General features: G+C 41.7%; 1 protein-coding gene across 7 annotated transcripts in view; it reads left to right on the plus strand.

Annotated features, from left to right (window-relative positions):
• The window catches only part of APBB2 (amyloid beta precursor protein binding family B member 2), a 369,758-nt gene that overhangs the window by 133,805 nt on the left and 214,406 nt on the right, over positions 1–21,547 (plus strand). For 6 of the 7 annotated variants that reach the window (XM_041752053.1, XM_041752059.1, XM_041752056.1 and 3 more), the window contains one exon: positions 350–465. In XM_041752053.1, coding sequence (XP_041607987.1) covers positions 420–465 — 46 coding nt within the window. In that variant the 5' untranslated portion in view covers positions 350–419. Of the gene's footprint in view, positions 1–349; positions 466–17,440; positions 17,560–21,547 lie in introns of those variants that run through there. The other variant, XM_041752058.1, reaches the window with a different exon arrangement.

Below are 21,547 nucleotides of genomic sequence, written 5' to 3' on the forward strand. Positions count from 1 at the left end.
CTTGACTTTAGGGGAGAGATGAGCACCAATGAAATGTGGGTGGGATTGCCTGGTCTTCTGAAGAGGGCCCGTGGGGGCCGACCCTGACGGATAGACTTGCAGTGACCTGTGCTTCTGTCACACTTATTACAGGGGCCACATGCTCATCATCAGCAAGCTGTGTGCCAGCCCGCAGTGACAGGGAGACTTCATCTTGCATGTGACTATGAATAATTCATAAATGTGGTTATCTGGAAATTTGTGGTCATCATTAGCATTTTAATGAAAAAAAATGGAGTCATTATCCTAAATCTCTGTTTTGTTTCTCCTTTTTTTTTTTTTTAATCTCTCCCCCCACCCCCAACCCCAGCGAACCAACTCCGTCTTTCCCGAATACTTGGAAACTGTCAAGGCCCCTGCTCATGTGCTGACCGGTCGCTATGGGCAGACGGTACCCGGAGGCTCACTGTCACCCAAGCAGCTCATGTATGTATGGGATTGGATTTCCCTTTTTTCCCTTTAACTGTCATTGTAGAAGATGGTGGAGTACTGACCTGGTGAAGATTTGTAAGGTTTAAATGAGAGCATTTAGAAATGCAGGAGGATGGATTGCTCTAGGGGACGTGTTTAATATTGAGTGATGAGAAATGTTATTGAAGTTCAGGGATTTTCTAATCCAGTGACCATATGAGGCCAGGAGTGTATCTGAGCAGTCTCCCCTTTTGTCTTTCAGCACATTCGTTCATAGTTAGAACAAATCTGTATTTTTTTAAGCTTTCCTCTTTTGCATCACAGTATATGACATTTGAAACAATAGCAATGCCATAAACTAAGATCATTTCCTACTGATTTTTACCGTTCTTTTAAATAAAAGAATTCTGGACTCAGAAAAGAGGTCCTCTGGGTTTGTCATTGTTGAATACATGTTAGGGAGAGAATCCCTGACTCCTATTCGTCAGCATCCTCCAAAGGAGGAAACTCCTGATTCCCTCAGTGATGACTTTCAGTGCCTCACAAAACTCAAGTTTTTCCGATTAGTCTTTTGGGAATGGGTACAGTTGTGTGGCCTCTTCCTATGAGTCTCTACCCCTGACTGACTTAGGAGAAAAAGTATTATTGCCCCTTTTAATCATCTGTCCTATTTTTATAAAGGAGAGTTTGTCGTAAACTTTTTTTTTTTCTCCAGTTAGCCTTTTAGTTTTGGCCCAGGTGCATAGATATTTATTTGCTTTTGTTGCTTCCTTGGGACCTTTGGAATTTTGACTTCACATCAGGGGCATGCTTGGGGTTAATTCCCCAGAGCACCTTTGTTCCCATATTCTTTTCATAGTTATGTTTATGTGTATTCACCTTTAAGTCTCATTTCCTTGTACATCTCCATTTGTTTCTTCATAGAAAAGTTAGAACTGCCCTCAAACCCTCCCCCAGACACAATTGCTTCTAAAATAAGCCAGGTTGTTAGAAACAGCAGCCGAAGGGAGCGCTGACAACAGAGCGGTGGTTCAGACCAACCACCAGCGATGCAGCATGCACGGGTGGGATGAACAGCTTTTACATGGATGCTTTTGCATCCTCTGATGGCATTGCTACATTACCCTAAAATGAGCAATTTTCATTGTGAACATCAGAAAAAGTTCATCCTTGTATACCGTAAAACGGAGGTCAGCAAACTGGCCCACTGGCCAAATCTAGCCCACGCCTGCTTTTGTAGGAGCTAACAATGGCTTTTATATTTTTAAATGGTTATGTAAGTCCCAACATAATCTACTTTGCCTCTTGGCCCTCAGAGCCTAAAATATCTACGGTCTGTCCTGTTAAGAACAAATTTGCCTCTTTTCTGCTTTTGGAAGAAGTTGGAGGCCATGTACTATGATTGAAACCCGTGAAATTGTTATTTATTTTTTTTACCAGTTTTGACCTGCAAACATGCTAATTTTAGGTGGTCAATCTAATATGTTTGGAAGAAAATTCTTCTTTCAAAATGGTTAGGATTTTAAAGTTTAGGTTCTTGGGGTGGAAGAAGTAAATTCACTTGAGAAATTTATGTCTGTGGACCAGCTCATTGCTCACCAGCGTCATGAGTGATTCACCGTCGTACCTCTTCAGAGTTTTCCAAGGGCCTCTGAGCTTCAGAGTCTGGGCTGTCAAGTAGTTGAAAGGGTACATTTCTTCTTCACTTGACTGACTTCTTATTAAGAGCTCTCTGGGAGAAAACTGTTGTTATTTTACCCTTCCTGGGTGCTGGGAGTAAGCTAGCCATTCCCAGAGGCCTCTGCTGCACATGTCACTGGTGCTTTTTTCCTGGTGGGAAGGAGGGCGAGTGGCTGCTAGTGGGCACACATGATGGTCCCTTGGCCTTTAGCGTGTTTGCATAACACGCTTGCTTGAAACATCCTTCCCAGGAACTAGAATTGTTGTTCTCACCCTTTTGGGCTTTTTGTCTCCTCTCTAGGGTATTGTTGATCCCTCAGTTCAGTATGCTGAAACCATCATTTATTTTGTGTGTTGTCTTTTCTGTTCTCCCCTTTCTCCCCTTGTATCTCCCTTCTTCTTATTATTAAATTGGATTTGCTTGGGCAGCCTGGGTGGCTCAGTGGTTTAGCACCGCCTTCAGCCCAGGGCCTGATCCTGGAGACCCGGGATCGAGTCCCACGTCAGGCTTCCTGCATGGAGCCTTCTTCTCCCTCTGCCTGTGTCTCTGCCTCTCTCTCTCTCTTTCTCTCTCTCATGAATAAATAAATAAAATCTTTAAAAAAAATTGGATTTGCTTGTTGAAACCTCCAGCAGATGCTCTTTAGAGGCCCCTCTTGGTGGTAAGAAACATTAACCTCAGCTGCTCTATCTCCTGTCCCCTAAGTCAAGAAAGTTAAGATGACTTGGGGGGGATGGGTGGGTGGGGAGGGGGTGCTTCTCGGCCGGGACTAGGTCTGAACAGGACCACACTGTTCCTGGAGAAGAGAAAATATTTCAGGGGGGGTAAAATTCTCTAGAATTCATAATTTTGTCATTAGGTGTGGTCAGAACTCTTGATCAAGAGTTGATAGTACGCAGTGCTGCTGCACTCTGAACAATTTTTGAGGCTCACATGGCAAATTGGAGTTTGTAGATTTTCTTTTTTTCTGCTTTGGGATTATTATTTTCCTGTTCAGGGCTACTTTCTTTCAGGCCAGGATGCTGGTCTTTGGTGAAATGTGGATGGAATGGCATCCATTGAACGCCAAAAGTAGAAGTCCGTGGTTAGAGTGGACCACTCCCGTGTTTTCATGCAGATATTTGTGCTCATGTTAAGACTAGTGTTTTGAAATAATTCTGGGGATTGTGAATAAGATTGCGTCCTTGTTTATTGTGTTTGCACCTAGCATGGCTACAGCTACTCTAACTCCAGCTGTCAAGATCTGACCTCTGGCCTGCGGTCTCTTGCCTTGCAAATTTGACTTATGTATTTAGCCAGATTCATCTAAGCATGGCTTTTATCCCTTACCAGAATGTTTGGTGCATCTCCACTAGTCTAAAAGGTCACTCTGACGTTTGAATCTTCCACATTTTCTTTCCCTGCCCCTTGTTTTAGTACCCATTACTCATGGTTAATAATAGTTGTTAGTAGTATTCCTCCTCAGTAGATACCTTACTCTAGCCTAAATGGGTAGCTCCTGCCATTCCTTCTCTGGAATGCAGATCCATCTCTTGATTGCCTGCTAGAACTCTACTCTGGCTCTAGGGCATAGCAGCATTGCCCTCTTTCCCAGGATGCTTCCCTGGTTTCCCAAATACAAGCATGTGCCCATGTAGCTCTTAAATATCCTTCTTGATGCTTGTGTCCCAAATTGCTCTCTATATTTTAGACTATGTATATATTTTGTCTGGATTTCAACACTAAACTCTTTTCACTTCCTTCTCTTTGTGTATGAGGACAGTGCTTTATCTGTGGTAGGTCTTCAGATATTTGTTGCATCACCTTGGGCTTGAGATAGGATCTGATCATTGTCTTTAGGAAGCCCCCCTGTAAAGTATTTTCCAGACCTTTTGGCAGAACGTCTACAGGCCAAGGCCACAGGGGCATAAATAGGGTAGCCAGGATGCTGCACGATGCTCTGCTCACCCATCCCTGGCTCTCCTTCCACCTTCCTATCGCTCTCTCAGAGGTGGGTGTTTCCTCTTTTTCTCCACTTAAGAAATTTCCGTTCAAAAAGTTTAAGCAGGGGCGCCTGGGTGGCTCAGTTGTTTAAGCATCTGACTCTTGATATCAGCTCAGGTCTTGATCTCAGGGTTGTGAGTTCAAGCCCCATGCTGGGCATGGAGCCTACTTAAAAGTTTTTTTGAAAAAATAAATAAAAGATAGAAGGTTTAAATAGTAATTAATAGGCACATGATTATTTCTTTTGGGCTTCCCTCTTTGACTTCCTTGCTGTCCCTGATGAAAGGCATTGATTTTGTTTGAGACCCTACCACATGCCACACACTGTGTCCTAAATTTAGTAGAAGTATCTCACCTGGAACTGAATAAACCTTTAAAGGTTTGTTTTATTATCCCCATTTCACAGGTGAGAAAACAGAGGCTTGAAACAGCAAAGTAACTTTTCAGAGCAGAGCTACAATCTGAGTCTAGGTTTATTTGCTCCTCTCCTCCCATCTATATTCCTTCCTACGCTTGGGTTGTCTAGTGACCTGTTGACCACTTGTTTAGGTGGTGTCCACTCACCTGTTCTCCCCACTCAAGCTTTTGGTAATACAGGTCTTATAGACCTAAAAGATTTAGCATCAAAGGATGCTGACATTTGTCTCTAGCTCCTCTCATACCCAATTAAATTCAGTAGCCACAAATAACAGAGAGGCCCTAGGAGAGTACTTCATATTGAAAAAGTAATAGTAATAAGTGCAATAAAAGTAATAACACTTAAAAATCATACAGGTATACATGTTTAATATAGAAAAGTTTAAAAAAAAAATAGGGGCACCTGGGTGGCTAAGCATCTGCCTTCCGCTCAGGTCATAGCCCCAGAGTCCTGGGATCGAGCCCTGTGTCAGGCTCCCTACTTGGGGGAGCCTGCTTCTCCCTCTCCCTCTGCCTGCCAATCTCCCTGTTTGTGTTCTCTCTCCCTCTGTGTCAAATAAACAAATAAAATCTTAAAAAAAAGAAAGAAAAATTTAAAAATAAAGAAAAAACAAGCTTTCACAACTCTATATACCAAGAGATAGCCAGTTTATGCATTTTGTGGATTACCCTTCTGTACATCAAGCATTCTCTCTCAATATATTTATCTTCTGTTTATTTATAGACATGGGGTAATGTTGTACATGGTGTCTACTCAACAAGGTATCATAAATATCTTTCTAGACTAGAACATTTACTTTCCTGGCAACTCAAAAGCAGCTGTGGCCAGTGGTAGACTTATGTATATGGTAATCCTGAGGGAGGGAGGCAGTGAAAACAGTTGAATGCAGCAGAGCTGCTTCAGCTTTACCTGGATATGTGAACTTCTACCATGATTAAAAAAGTGCTGGTCAAGACCCATTAAATTGATTTTCAGTGACAATTAATGGGTCTCAAGTCCCAGTTTGAGAAGCACTAGGCTAGAGATTACATAATATTGGAAAGTGTGCTTGGACAGAATCATGTTTGGGGAGTCTGGAGAGGGGCAGGGTTTCTCCACTCTGCTGGGGTATGGGGAAACATTTGGAATTTGAGTTAGGACCAGGAACCTGAGTTCAAGATCATTAAGAGCCAAGTGAGTCTCACTGCCCAGGACAGGCAGGATATGACACGATATCCCAAGAGAGGGACTTTCTGCTCTGGTTTTAATTGGTTTTCCTGGTGTGGGAGGAAGCCCTGCAGGATTGTCCAGATGCTGGTGATCACAGCTGAGGAGTCCTTCAGGAGTCTTCACAGTTTTAGTAATAAGATTCCCTGAATGAGGAGTGGGTGTTGGAGTTGGGGAAGATGAAAGGAACAAGATTTAAAAAATAACACTGATTAGATTTTTCCTCTGTCCAAGGGGGAAGAAAGGAATCCATTTATTTTAGAAAATGTATAGACACTGAAAAGCCCAAAGAAAAAAGCACCATCCTTAACATTTTGCATGCATTTTTATGGTCTGTTGTGTATGTGTACATGCATGCATCTGCCCATTTATGTTAAACATGGTGATCATACTGTATGTCTTATTTTATGACATGCTTTTTGTCACTTAATTGGTCATGGAAATTTCTAATATTATTAAATCTTCTAGTCTGTGATTTTTAACAATCTTACATATTATTACATTGCATGGGTATATCATGATTAACAGTCCCCTACTGTTAGGGCATGTGGGTGGCTCACTTGGTTAAGTGGCTGCCTTTGGCTCAGGTCATGATCTCAGGGTCATGAGCTGGAGCCCTGAGGCTGGCTCCATGCTTACCAGGGAGTCTGCTTTTCCCTCTCCTTCTGTCCCTCACCGCCCCCCCTCCCCGCTCCCCGACGACTTGTATGCTCTGCTCTCTCTCTCTCTCTCTCTCTCTCTCTCTCTCAGATAAATAAAATCTTAAAAAAACAAAACAAAGAACAATCACCCACTGTTGAGCATTTAGGGTATTTCCAATCTTTCGATGTCCTTCTGGATTTTTTTTTTTTTTGTCCTTCTGGATTAATCATCACTCATAACCCTCTTTTTTTCTCCCTTAAGAAATGTCCAGAAGTGAAACTGCTGAGTTAAAGTGTTGCTTGCACATTATAAAGACATTGCTATGCATACCCAAACTACCCTCTGGAGAAGTTTTATCTATTTCCATTCCATCACCCTTGTGTGAGGACTGCACATTTCTTCCTACTCTGGAAACAGAGGGAGACGAGAAAACACTTTCCGATGTGATAGGTGAACTATGCTGTCCTCACTGTTGTACTTGGTATTTCGTTATTTTTTCCAAATATTGAGGCTTAGCTTCTTTTTTTTTTAATCTGTTCAGTGGTCAAAAATCAGCTGCATGGAATACGTGTGATGCAAATGTAAAAAAAACCTGAACTTATTTTTGTGCAGATAATGTGACTTGTTTTCATCGTACACAGTTCGTATTGGTTTTAAGCTTAAAATCTAGTTCTTTAAAGAGACAGGTTGCCAGCCTTTTCATACAGCAATAGCCTGAGGAGCTTAATTAAGATATGAGACCGAGCCCCTGGGCCTAGTACCCTGGGTTTAAGAGCAGGGAGCCCGTGATTGCTGCAGAGCCATCACGGGAGACAAGAGGCCTGGCCTCCAGTCCTGGCCCCGCCACCTAGGGCTAGTAGACAAGTTATTAGAACCAACTGCGTCTCACTTCTGACATCTGTAAATTGAGGAGTTGGACTGGATGATATTTAGGCAATCTTTAGTTTAAAAATTCTATTATATTTGTTTTCCAGAGAGAGAGCTGCAAACTAGGCATGGCTGCAGGGGAGGACCAGTCCAAGTTAGAGCAAATATATTCAAGACATAGCACTCAGGAAATTTATGGGTAGTGAAGTATTATTTAAACTTGGATTTTAACTGCTTAAAATATCTACAAATAAGCCAAGACAAAGCTTTTAAAGGAGAGCGATCACATCCAAATAAGTAAAGGTAATCTACTTTACTACATAATAGCAGTGACAAAAATAAAAATGCTTTTACAGGATAATGTTTTGGTTTATCTAGTTAGCTTAAACAGCATGCCAGCACCCACTGTCTAGTGTAATTGTATGAGTGCTTTGGATAGGAAAAGTTTTGAGTAACCATTATGAATGTAAGTAAATACAGGGCCTGACACATAGTAAGTGCCCAATAAATACATATTGAATGAATGAACAAATAAGTACTTACTTGAAAATTTACTTAACATTGAAGGGGGGTGAGGAATTCCTTGCACGTTGCAAATTTTTCCAAATCCTGTTTTTGAACATACTTGGTTCTCTAGCTTTGGTTGTGTTTACGTAGCTTCTTTCTGTATATGACAACCCCTATTGTTTGCATCTGCCTGACTCATGATCCTTCTTACCCATATCTCCTTAGTTTCTTCCTCTGCCAGCCGGGAAGCAACTAAAAATGCCCTGGTTTGTTTTAGGGTCAGTTTCCTTTATTTACATCAAAGCTGAGTTACAGCATCTTCCTGGCCTTCCATTTACCTCCTGTATTAGTTTTCTATCGCTGCTATAACAAATTACTGCAAACTAGTGACTTAAAACAATACAGATTTATTTTCTTACCATTTTGGAGACCTGAGGTCTGAAAGGGAGTGTTCCTGGGTTACCGAGGTGTGTCTGCAGGGCTTGTTTGGCTTGGAGGCTCTGGGAGAGAATCTGCATCCTTGACTGTTTCAGCTTCTGGGAATTCCTATATTCCTTTTCTTACTCAGTTTACCACACCTCCTTTCTCTCTTGCCATCCTGAAATTTTCCCTTTTCTATTTACTATCAACTATTTGCTGTTTAGGAACTTCCATACACATAGGTTTGTGTGTGAAGTTACTTCCTCTACTTCGAGAATTCTTAGTTTGCTCTCAAAAGAGACAGCTCCTCTCAAAACTGCTATGCCAGGTAGTGTAGCCAAACGGTAGGACTCCTGCTACCTGATAGGAGTAAGAGACAAAGTATAGTACAAGGGAGGCTATAAAGAGATGCCACATTCCAAGACAACTTTCTGTTGACAAATCTCCAAATTCTAGTGGGCTAAAAAATTCTGCTTCTCAGGTGAGTCATTACAGCCTCAACACAAACTACCTTCTAATTCATGAATTTGCTCTTTGGCTGTTTCTAATCTTATTATTGAATTTGCCCATTGACTTCCTCTCCCCCCAAATGAGATATAATTCACTCCATAAAATTCACTCTTTATAAAATGCAGTCGCATTTAGTATATTCACAAAGATACATAACCATCACCACCTCCTAATTCTAGAACATTTTTACCACTCTGAAAAGAAACCCTGAACCCATCATTAGTTATCACCACACATGCCTACCCATCTTCCTCGGAGACTGTGAACCTTACTTTGTGTCTCTAGCATAATGTTTTCAAGGTTCATCCATGTTGAGTACTTATTGGTATCTAATTCTTTTTGTTGTTAAATATTATTCCATTGTACAGATACAGTCCCACATTTGTTTTTTCTGTTCATCTGTTTATGGACATTTGGGTTGTTTCTGCCTCTTGGTATCATAAATAATGTTGCTGTGAACACTGACGTACAAGTTTTTGAGTAGACTGATGTTTTCATTTCTTTTGGGTATATACATAGAGCAGAATTGCTGGGTCATGCTACACTTTTTATTGTCTATCTTTTTGATTATAGCTATCCTAAGGGGTGTAAAGTGGCATCTCGTTCTGGGTTTGATTTGCATTTTCCTAGTGACTTATGATGTTGAGCATCTTTTCATTTGTTCACTTTTAAATTGAGTTATTTTTTCTTCCTTGAATATTCTGGATACTACACTCTTATGCAATTTGTAAAAATTTTCTCCTACTCTGGATTGTAGTTTTACTTTCTTACTAGTATCCTTTGAAGCACAAAAGTTTAAAATTTTGATGCAGTTTAGTTTATCTGCTTTTTGTCTATACTTTTGATGTTCTATCTAAGAAACCATTGCTTAGGGGAAAAAAAAAACCCACTGCCTAATCAATTTATAATTTTAGTGCTTACATTTAGGTGTTTGATTCATTTGAGTTAACATATTTTGAAGCAGTGGTTCAGTTCATTCTCCTCATGTGCATTTCTAGTTGTCCCAGCACTGTTTGTTAAAAGACTATTCTTTCCCTTTATAGGAGAAGTTTTTCAATTTCTACAAAGAAGCCAGATGGGCTTTGATAGGGATTGTGTTTTCTAGACTTGGTTTTACTGAGGGGCAGCCCTTTGTGACTGCCCACATAGAGCCTGCAGCTCAGCTCTGGCTAGCCAGTTTCATGATCTCTGTGTTCCTTTCTTCTCTGTGGTCATCAGAAAGCCTTCTAGGTCCTCAAGCTTTAACTATCTTTACTGATTTTTGAGTTCCATCCTTAGTTATGGCCCAGAGATTTGCTTTTCATGATTTTGACCTTTTTTTAGGATTTTATTCATGAGAGACACACAGAGAGAGGCAGAGACATAGGCAGAGGGAGAAGCAGGCCTCCTGCTGGGACCCTGATATGGGACTCAATCCCAGGACCCTGGGATCACAACCTGAGCCAAAGGCAGACACTCAACCGCTGAGCCACCCAGGTGTCCCAAAAAGTTGTTATATCTTATTCAGGTTTTCCATGTATTTGAAACAGGCAGAGTCCTTCCTTGTCATTTTGGCTCACAATATGGACTAGCAACTCTTATCAGCATAGTCTGATGACAGGATTTTAAGACCTTTGAATCACCAGATTGCGATCTCTGATTTGCAAAGAATCTTAAACATAAATGAGTGTTAAATAAATATTAATTCAGTGAATGAGTGTTCTGCAAAGACACTTGCACCTAAGTAACCGTAGTTTTGGAGTGTGGTGAAGTAGTACAGTTCATCTTTGGACACCAGACCACTTGAAGAACACTATTTTCTGGGCATGTCTCAGTAAGCTTGATTCTAGATTTTATGTGGCATGTGAACCGTAGCTCTGAAATTGCTTATCAGAGGCCTATCTACTGCTTCTATTTTTAGATACTCATAAAATAGAGCTTGTTTTCACGTCTAGTAAATAAAATTATCTCTTGATGTTAACAGTAATAAAGAAAGGTGACATCTCTGTCTCTCTGGAGAGAGAAATTAAGTTCAACAATCCAAATTAAAATTCCTTCTTTGTAAATTTTTGCTTTTTTTGTTTTAAAATTCCCTCTGTAGTCTCCTTCTTCTCCGGTGGGGATTTGAATGTTATATCAAAATTTATTTTGTTACGGTAATGAAAAAGTCCCATCTTCACATGGGTGCTCTAGGTCTATCATCTCTAGCATCAAAATAGAAAGCAGAACCAAGAAGCCCTGTGTCAAGTCTTCAGTAACAGGAATGGACATCCTGGAAAGAAGCCTGTTTGGTGTCTGCTTTTGCTATAAAATGAGTCTAGAAGATGTGGCATAACAGTCCTTGGAGGGAACTAAGTGTGGCTTCCTTTTTTATTTTCCGTAGACTAGCTTTCTTGTTCCAGGGGAACCTATTTGTAGGGTGGCAAGTGTCTTCAAACCTCATGCCTAGCATTTTGGGGACAACTCTAGGGGCTTCTAAACAGCCTTGCCCCACATTTCATATGTAGAAGATTCAGATGGTGGGATAGATTAGCCTTCTGTATATGTGGATAGGTTTTGACTCAGAGAGGGATGAGAGGAATGTGTTGTCCTCAGGGAAGTGGCCACAGGGACTTTCTGCAAAAGGAGTGGTTGAGAAGAAATGTTCCAGCCAAACTTTGGAGCTTGAAACTGTCTTCTGGGAGCAGCTTCTGGAAAGAGAGAAAAAAAGAAATATACAACTTTTGGGGGGCATTTTTGAAAATAAAGCAGATAGAATTATTTTTCCAGGTTTCCCGGACACTTGTTCATTTATGCAAACCTGAAATTGTTCTTGGGGGAAGTGAACTCTGATGACCTGAATGAAGGTCACAAGAATCCTCGCAACATGAAACCCATAGAATTCTGAAAGGAATGACTTGGCATATTTCAGAGTCACCAGATAGGTCAGTTTATTGTTAGCCTCTGTACCTTCTAGAACTTTCTTTAATGAGGTATGTGTGTGTTTATAGAGAAAGGGATAGAAACAACATAGCAAGCATGCATTCTTGCGTATTCTATAGAAAATGCTTTGTTAAAGTATATCTAAACTTTAAGTCATTTTCTCCCTTTCAGTTTTATGGAAAATATTTAAATCTGTGGAATCAGATTTGTTTTCTCCTTAGAGTGCCCTCTTAGGAGTATCCAATCATGGCAAGTGTTGATCCCCATCTCTCAGGGTACAAGAAAATTCCCCAAATGGCTTAAGTTGCATATTGCTTATTTGGAACTTGAAACCAATAAATCCAGCATGACTTGGCTAAATCATGCATACCTGCTACCATTCTGTCCTTGTGACTGGGGCTTGCTTAGGGGTAAAGAGGTTTTCCTGTTGTTTTTTGAATGTCAGGAGATAGAAGCGTTTTGTTTTTGAAATCTGTTTCTTCCACCAAAGAGTCCAGTTTAAGCAATGATTAAAAATGACTCCCCTTTTTTTCCTGATTGAGGGACAGGAATGGAGTTAAGGCTGGAGGGGTGATCAGAGCCAATCAGTAGATGGATTGCTACTGCATCTGCTCTACTTGTAATGCTGTGCTGGCTCCTCTGGAGGATTGAGAAGAGTTACATATTGTCCTCCAAGAGTGTATGTTTTCATATGTAGACATGGCCAAAGGTGGCAATTATCAGAATCAAATCACGTGGTGTAGCAGCTTAGAGGAGGGGAAGGCCAGGAAAGATAGGTGTAATCATGAAGCTCAAGGACTAAAACCCAACTTTGAAAGCTTCCTCCTCCAGTAGGACAAAGGTCTAGGAACAGATGTGATTCTGATCATGGAGTGGTAGAGCGACTATGGGGTTGCAGGTGTTACTTGAGTTGCACGTGAAGTGGGGGTATTGTGGATGGACCTGTTGAAATGGGGGTGCATGAAGAATATATCCTAGTGAAAACGAAGCACATGTTCATGATAATAAGCTATTTATATTATTAGTTGCTGCATTATTAGTGACTGCCACTTCCAAGGCAGGCACTGCTCCAGCACTTCATGGGCATCCTTTCAGTCCTCCTAGCAGCTGTCTTGGGATATGGGTGCTACTCTTATCACTCAGTTACAGACGAGGACACTGAGGCACAGGGGAGATAAGTAACTTATTTCAGGCTGCACAGTGAGTGGTATGGTTGGGATTTGAGTCCAGGCTGCCTGGCTGCAGGCTCTGTGCTCCCAGCCACTATGCCACCTGCTTCAGCAGCTATGGCAGGAGTGGGAAGGGGTTCTAAGCAGGAGAAGCTGCTGGGAGAGAGGAGATTCCCAGGTCGGGATTGCTGGGGGGAGGGGGAGCAGGTCCTGGGGATGCAGTGTCTGTTTGGTGGCTACCTCGAGGAGTTAGTGACCCACAGAGGAGTTGGAGATCTGCTGCATCAAATGCATCCCGGAAGCAGATGGCAGAAAGGTCTAGAGCCTTCCTGTGTGCTGGGCTGTGTGGACAGAGCAGTGGATAAAGTAGGTAAGGTGACTGCTTCCCTGGAACTTGCATTTATTCTAGGGATGGAAGGAGACAAGAGGAAAGCCACCCAGAGAAGATAATTATGGATTGTGGTCCATGCTGTGGAGAAGTCAGTAGTCTGTTGGAGAGTTCCTGGGCAGGGCCCCCATGACATGGGGTGACATGGGGAGGATGTCCCTGAACAAGTGCTGTTTGATCTGTGATCTGAAGCATGGGAAGAGCCTAGCCATGTGGAGAACTGAGGAAAGCTCATCATAGTCTGTGGTAATATGGATGGTTCAAAGGAATGGAAAGAAGACTAGGATGTTAGAGCATGGCGGGTATGGCAGGGCTTGGTGAGAGATGGAGTTGGAGGAGGCTGGGCTGGACAGACTTGGAGTCTTGGTACGGGGTTTTGATAATTTCCAAAAAGCAGTGGGAAGCTGCTGGATGTTAAGTGGCTGTGGCAGGGGTGAGGGGGGTGGGGGCACGATTCCATGGGAGAGCCAGGGTGCTAAAGAGATTCACCTGTTCCATCAGGCAGGCTTAGGAGAGCTGAATGAGAGAAGAGGGACAACAGAGTGGGGAAAATACAATTAAGATGCTTCACCCCCAACTTTACCATGCACATCACAGCTAACGTGGCCTTTCTGCCTAGTGAAAGGTGAAATTCACCTCAGGTAGAACTTTGTAGAATTCATTCAGGTTGTGATGAGGATTCATGGCACCAAGACTTAACAGTTGTCTTTTCACCATCTGACTGTCAATTTTTATCTGTTTATATATATATAGAGAAAAATCAGAGCTTACAAACCCAGAGATTAACCAGTTTTTGTTTGTTTTTATAGGTATTGGAATTTGTAAAACATTGATTTATATATGGTAGATGCTTTTAAGTTGGGGGAGCAACAAACGCTTTGGAAATACTATAATTATCTTTTCTACACATTGGACGACTTTCTTATTCTCAAGATGGAGACTCAAAATAGAGACAAATAATTGCCCACCCTGTGCCTAAATCCTGCTCCATTTTTGCTAACAAACTGGGTAGCATGATGACCAGCCTCAGACAATAGTTATGATGGTCCAAGCTAACCTGTCGGTCCTGACCCTAAACTTCTAGGATTCTTTGTGGCAAGTGTGGTCATGTGACCTGGTTCTGGCCAGGGAGACTTGAGAATTAAGTCCAATTGGGTGGGGGTGTGGTTTCCTGGGAAGCATTTATGGTCCTGATAAAACCTGCCTGACACATGAGCCTGTCACTTCCCTTACTTGTTTTCTCCTCTGCCCTGCCTTGAATACTGATAAGCTGTCTGAATGCACAGCAGCCCTCATGTCACCATGAGGTTACAAGCATGAAGGAAAAGCCAAGAGCATCACCGAGATAGCTGCTCTGACATTGTTCCTGTCGAATTGACACCAGCAGCCTTGAGCCTTCCAATTACTTCCTATTTATTGAATTCACTGTTATTTGGGTTTTCTGATGCTTACAGCTGAATGCGATGATAGCTGAAGCAAATGTGAAGATACAGATGTTATATGCTTTTCCCGTATGCTGTGATTACCTCATAACTGTTCCTTGATATTCAGTATGACCTTTAGCTCGTGTGAAAACTGTCGCTGAGAAGGACATTCTAACTTGTATTAAAAGTTGTTCACAGTTGAAGGCGATGAGTTGTGGACTTAGAAATGTAATTTTCAAAATAAATGAACTTGCCTGCATGAACCTGCTGTAGCAAGTACCGTCGAGTCATGCTTCATGGCCGGTATCTTCCTTATGGCCTTTTTTATGATCGTCTTAGTCAGTGTTCTGGTGAACTACATTGTGTATATTTATGGCTTTGTAGGAAACTATAGCAGTTCTAGGGGTAATAGCATAAATAGTCTGATTTCTTAAAAATGTGAAGCTCCAACAGGCTTTATTGGATTTCAGGGTAATGGGATTATTAAATTTTCTACTTCTTTTCAAATTTTTTATGGCTAAGTTCTACCCTGGGGATTTCAAGAAATCTGGGGGCTAGTTCTAACTTTTATGGGAAACAATTTATCCTAGAATTCTGCATTGCTGAAAACAGGGGTAGGGGAAAAAATAACCCAAATTAGGGTTTTCTTTTTTACTGTCTTAGAATTAGTGCATTGTTGGACTTCATGCAAATACTCTGTGAATCGTATTTCCCCCAGAAGGTAGAAGTGGTACTATGGGGGGCCTGGGTGGCTCAGTCAGTTGAACATCTGACTCTTGGTTTCAGCTCTGGTCATGATCTCGGGGTCATTACCTAGTCGAGCCGCACATTGGGTTCCATGCCCAGCGGAGAGTCTGCTTGAGATTCTCTTTCTGTCTCTGCTCCCCCCCCCCCACTCCCTGCCCACACGGTCTCTCTCTCAAGTAACAAATAAATACATCTTTTTTTTTTTTTTTAAAGAAGTGGTGTAATGGTATGTATTATGAAATAATTTAAGGTAAAAAATCAAAATTGTCTTTTGAGCTGTTAGGATAAAAGGAATAATAAGTCACAGCACTATCAAATTATAAAGAGAGATTGTAGACACAATCCAGTAAAATTACACTTTTTTTATAACCTTGGAACTTAGACTTAAAACAGTTTCAGCCATTCATTTGTAAAATAAAAATATATGTGGTTAACCTGTGCATCCTCTTCTTGGTTAATGAAAGATTATCCTAAAGGAACAAGGAAACATTATATAACCCCAAGGGTCTCCAAAGGAGGCTTCGAAAGCCATCTATTCTGACTGCCTGAGTCCCAAAATGACAAAGGTTATTTCTTTGAGGTAATCCAAAATGATAACTCTTAGGCAGATAAGGGCATGTTTGCAAAACCTGCTAGATACATTAACACCTTCAGTGCTGTCCACCTGAATTCTTGATGACAATGTCTTAGGTGGGATCAATGCTTGAGCCGATCCTTGAGAGATAGTAAGGGTTTGACAGGCAGTGATAGGATGTCCCGGGCAAAACAAATAGCAGAAGCATACAAGTGGGAAACTTTCAGGAGGTTCAGTAACAAGTGTGGAGCCCAGGCTGGTGTGCCCTTGGGGGTCAGGTGGTAGAGGAAGGGTTTATGTCTCTAGAGACTAGAGGCAAGTTGCGCTTATTTTGGTCTAGTACATGGAGGGTCTTGAGAGCCTATTGGTAGAATGGAGATTTTATTTGATAGCCAGTAGGGGAGCTCTTAAAAGAGTCATACTGGTAATGATGATAGCTAATAGTTAAATAGCACTGACTGTGTTACTGCCATTCTGAGTGTTTTATACACACTCAACTAATTTCTGCAGTAAGCCTTTGACATAGGTACTCTCATTATGTCCATTATACAGTTGATGAAACTGAGACACAGAAGTTAGGTGACTTACCCAAAGAAACTCATAATAAGAAATGATGGAGACAGAATTCAAACCCAACTGCTCTGGCCCTAGAGTCCCACTTTTAATGGTCTGGAGCATGGGTATGGTCGTGATAAAGGTGGTGGATTCTCTTAGGAAGATAAATCTGTAGAAGTGTGCAGGAGGCTGGAGTGAGGGCAGATGGTTGATCAGGAGATGGACTGCAGGCCTCTAAGAGAGTTCATAGAACCCTGGCTTAGGTGGTGACAGTGGCAATGAAGGGAGGAGAATTCAGATGTCCATAGCTCCTTAGTGTAGATCGCTGGTGCCAGATCCCCAAATGGGCATGGGGGCTGGGGCAGGATGATGTCAGAGATGGCTGGGATCTTGCTTGGATGTCTGCCTCACTGAACTAGGGGGGTTGAGAAGGAGACTTCGTGGGAGGGTGGTGATTTCCTTTTCCATAGCTCTGTTCTCTCACTGTGACCAACCAGTGCAATGGTTCTTAACCTGGGAAAACTGTCTTGAAAAAAAAGATCCACCTAAGTTTGTCCTAACATATTTCTAAGTTTATGGGACCCTCTAAGTTCATGTGTCAGTGTGATGCTGGGCCGACAGTAGGTCTAAACAGTTTTTTTTAAGACATTTCTAAGGCAGCTTGTCCTCTTCCCAGCTCGAGAACAGTGGGGGGTGAGACAGGCGAGGTGACGGGTGTGGTTCTGGACTCAGGGCCCCCTTTGTTTCAGTTTCCCTGGCAGCGGGGCTTGCCGTCTGCTTTCCGGCCTGCTCTTACGTTTTGACGAGGAGAGCCGATGGTGGCTAGAGATACAGGAGGACCTTGGTGTGTGTTGTGAATGGGCATCCTGTGTTGAGAGGAACACCCTGTTCCTGGTGGCGGCCTCGGCCCGCGGGTCAGGGCCGAGCTGTTTTCTTCCCTCCTGCTGCCTTTCTGAGAGGAATGTTGCTGGGCAGCCCATCTTCCCTGAGCCTTCTTTGAGGCCGCAGCCAAAGGGCCAAGAAGGAAGAGCAAGTTGATCCAAGATCTGCAGCTGACACTCTTGTGGGGAAAAAAAGTACCGAAGTGGATGGGAGAACGCAGAGATTCTACTTGGGTGTATGTTTCGTTATCATCCATGGTCTGGGACAGTTTCTTCTTTCCCTCCTTCCTTCCTCTCTCCCTCCTTCCATCCTCTCTCCCTCCTTCCTTTCATCATTTCTTTGCCTTCTCTCCCTCTTTTTTTCCTTATTAGGGGAGTTGGGAATCATGTAGGGTTAGTAAATGTGGCTGTACCTATTTTTATCTTTGATTATGGTTTTCCATCTTGATTTCTCCAAGAAAGGTCAACACTGGCAATCACATAAGCACTGGTTGCATGTGGAACTTACTCAGCCCTACTCTTCTGGATATGGCTGTGTGAGGAAGATGGGGAACTACAAGACTTGGCTGTCCCCTCAAGCCTCTTCAAAGACAATGGAGAGAGGGGCACCTGGGTGGTCAGTGGTGTCCGTCTTTGGCTCAGGTCGTGATCCCAGAGGTTGTGATCCCAGAGTCCTGGGATTCAGTCCTGCATTGGGCTCCCTGCAGGTAGCCTGCTTCTCCCTCTGCACATGAATAACTAAATAAAATCTTAAAAAAAAAAAAAAATAGGCCACTCACCCTTCCTGATTCCCTAAGCATGAATGTGGGCTGGCCTTAGGGACTTGCTTCTAAGAAATAGAATGTAGCAGAAGTAACAGTGACATGTGAGACTTCCAACACCAGGTCACCAAAGACCACGGGGCTTTGCTTAAAAAAAAGCAATGGAGAGAAAATATGCAGATGTGGATTTGAATTCTGGTTCAAGTTGCCAGCAGAACATCCCCGCCTGAGTTCTCCAATTGTTCATCTGTTAAACAAGGATGGTAGTATTTCCTTCAAAGGGATGTGTGACTCACACATGAGACAGCATGTCCGAAAGACGCTGAGCACTTCGGTTATCTCCCTGTTCTTACTTAATTGAAAGTTTCTAGATTGTACCTTAGAGTGATCCCAGAAACCCTAGAGGAAGAAGGGGGAATCTAAGTATTATCTAAAATTGCTCTGGGTATATTTATTCCATTTCTGCCTAGAAACCACGTGAGGTGAATATTATTTTTATGTTTGAGTTGAGAGAACTGAAGTTCAGAGAGATTGAAAACAAAGTCGCTTCACCACCTGCTAGATGTATGACCTGGGGCAGTTGCTTGGTATCTTGCTGCCTGTTAGTTCATCTGTACGATGAGGACAGTAGTAGTTCCCTACTTATAGTGTGGTTATGAGGATTGAAATGGTTAATATGTATGAAGTCTTAAGACAATGCCTGGTAAGTAGTCAGTGTGATATAATTGTTAGAGATTATCATCATCGAGAAAATTGCCAAATGTCTCCAGGCCACTACATGGTGAAATGACGGTTGATTCATGTGCATTATGTGTTAAAATGAGCTTTAACTGTAAGTTTTGAAGCATAGAGTGGATTTGGTTCTCATGAGGAGGGATTGGGGAAGTGGTATTTGAAGCATCAGGAAAAGTCCCAACAAAAGAGGAGGAAGGATTTCAGGAATGTAGGGGGAATAGGAGCGATCCAGAGGTAGTAGTTAGGCAGGTCAGAAGGGAAGTTCAGTGTTGCTTTTATGATGTGACTGAAGAGAAGCCATTTTCTAATTGCTGGGTTGTGACATTCACTTTCTTCTGGGACCTGTGGATGAGGAGGGATCAATAATCTCTGCTAATGGGATCTTTGGAGTCTGTTTCACCAGTCCCATCCCTTTTTCTACTTTCTGGGAGAGGCAGTAGAATAGAATACTAAACTGAGGATTCTGGAATCATAGGGTGGGTATGGTGCTTGGGCTCTGCTGCTTATTAGCCATCTAATGTCTTGCAAGTTTCTTAACCTTGCTATAGGTACATGTCTGTAAAATGAGAACAATGGTGCCTGTCTCTTAGGGCTTGTCAGACCTGAGAGACATTGTGCATACTGTTTATTTAGCTCAGAGGAAACCTTCAGCAATAGTCACTTAATGCTACCCAGGGTTAAATGTTATCCCTTGGGTTTTGGTTAGATTCAGACCCAGTAGGCATTATGTCAGATGAGGTAGCATTTGGCGGCAGTGCCCTTTCTTGGATGAATCCCAGTCAAGACCTTAAGGATACTTGGCTCCTATTATTGTCTCAATCAAAAATCTGGCCTGGAATTTTGAGTTGCTTTTGTGGTATACTTTTATCTGCTTCTCCTTTTCTTCAAGAAAGTGTCTTAGAGTTTAGAGAACAGATATGGACACAGTCTTCTTCTGTTGGGTTCAGGACACCTGGACCCTCATTTCTCTTCCTTCTGATTTTTGATTCACAACAATACTGCACAATGGGACTTATATATCTAGCAATGAAACAAAATTTCATTGTAAACTAACGATTTTACATTTGCAATCTTTGCTGTAGAGATTTTTTTTCTCATTCTCTCATTTGTTCTTACTACCAAGATATGATAAGGGAATGAATAATGGGTTTCTCTAAGAAAAATTAAAAGGTGACAAAGTGAAATAGGTTCATTAGACCCACAAATCAAGACATCTAAGCTCCTACGTCCTGACTCCCTCTCCAGTGCTCTTTCAACAAGGGGTTATGTTTCATTATCATCTGCTTTCCTTTTTGCCTCTGTTAATAGAGTGTGCCAGGATGTTCCATGCTATCTAGGAGGCTCTTGCCCTAAGAGTGGCTTCCCTCTCTGATGTAGGCTTTGCTGAATGACCTGCATCAGCTCTGAGGGGGAAACTTGAAATCCTTTCTCCAGAAACTCAGGCATTCTACTTCAGATGAAATCATTTTCCGTAGCCAATTTAACAAGATCCTTACTCTTTCGTTTCCTTTAATTATCTTGTTTAAAAAAAAAAAAAAAGGGAACTGGAGAAGACCATCTGTTTTATGAGGCAGTTCATCTCTTATGTTTTCTCTAATAGATATATGAAGGCCCAGTTAAGCAAATTAAGGCTTCATCTCGTTCTTGTTTGGGATTGTTCTGTTTGGTGCTTTTGCGTCACTGCCATCGGCATTTCTCGGTTGTATATTTGGGATGTCTTGGAGTGCAGATTTTATGGAAAGATGTTATCTTTGTTCCACGAATTGCAGGCACTGTGAGCCATTTTCAACGTGGTGCCAAACTATCACAACAAGGTTCTTTGCTTTTTTAATCCCTTCCTCTCACCACAAGAAGTCCTATTAACATGTTTTCTGAGCTACAGAGTAAAATCTGTCAAGTATAGCATGGAAGGCAGATGGGTGGTTGCTGTCTTCCTTTCCACAAACTCTAAACCTAGTCTTACTTAGTAAAACTCAGCCTTATCACCTCTTACCCCAGAGTCTTCCTTTATGAATAGAAGATATAGGCAGTGAGGGTGGGGGGATGGGAGATGGGGGCATGCTTGCTTGCTTGCTTTCTAGAGATATATAGTATGTACATAGTTTCATGTACAAACTTTCTTTCACATTGAAAATAACTCTTTGTTCTGAATATGAAAATACTTCGTACTCATTGTAAAAGAATTTACACAATTCAACAACATACAAAGCACTGGAAGACATTTTTCTACATCCTACTACCCAGAGATTACTGCTGTTAACATTTTAGTGAGCATTTCTATACATTCCTTTATGGACTATTTATTGAACGTCTGCCATGAGCCAGACACTAGAAATATGCTGATGAATGAAATAGATGTGGTCCCTGCTCTTGTAGAGCTTTCCAAATAACGGAGAGAAAGGTAGTAAAGAGACTATAAAAGTTATATATAAGTTTTCTAATTCAGATGTATGCTTTTTTTTCACATCTCATATAATTTTGAAAATAATCTTTACCCTCTTTTGAAATAGTAGATTATATTTTCATTTTTTTAAGCACATCTTTTTGGTATGTTTTCATTGTCTGTGAGGATATCACTCTGTTCCATATTCTTTTCTTTTCATAGTAAATTTATGGGATATGATCTTGTTAGTATTGTGTACTTTTATAAAATTTCATGTAAGTACAGAACACTAGCAAGATTACATCCCATACAAACATACTATTAAAAAAAGAAGAAGAAGAAACA

This window comes from Vulpes lagopus, chromosome 4, assembly GCF_018345385.1.
Source record: "Vulpes lagopus strain Blue_001 chromosome 4, ASM1834538v1, whole genome shotgun sequence".
Classification (NCBI taxonomy): Eukaryota; Metazoa; Chordata; class Mammalia; order Carnivora; family Canidae; genus Vulpes; species Vulpes lagopus.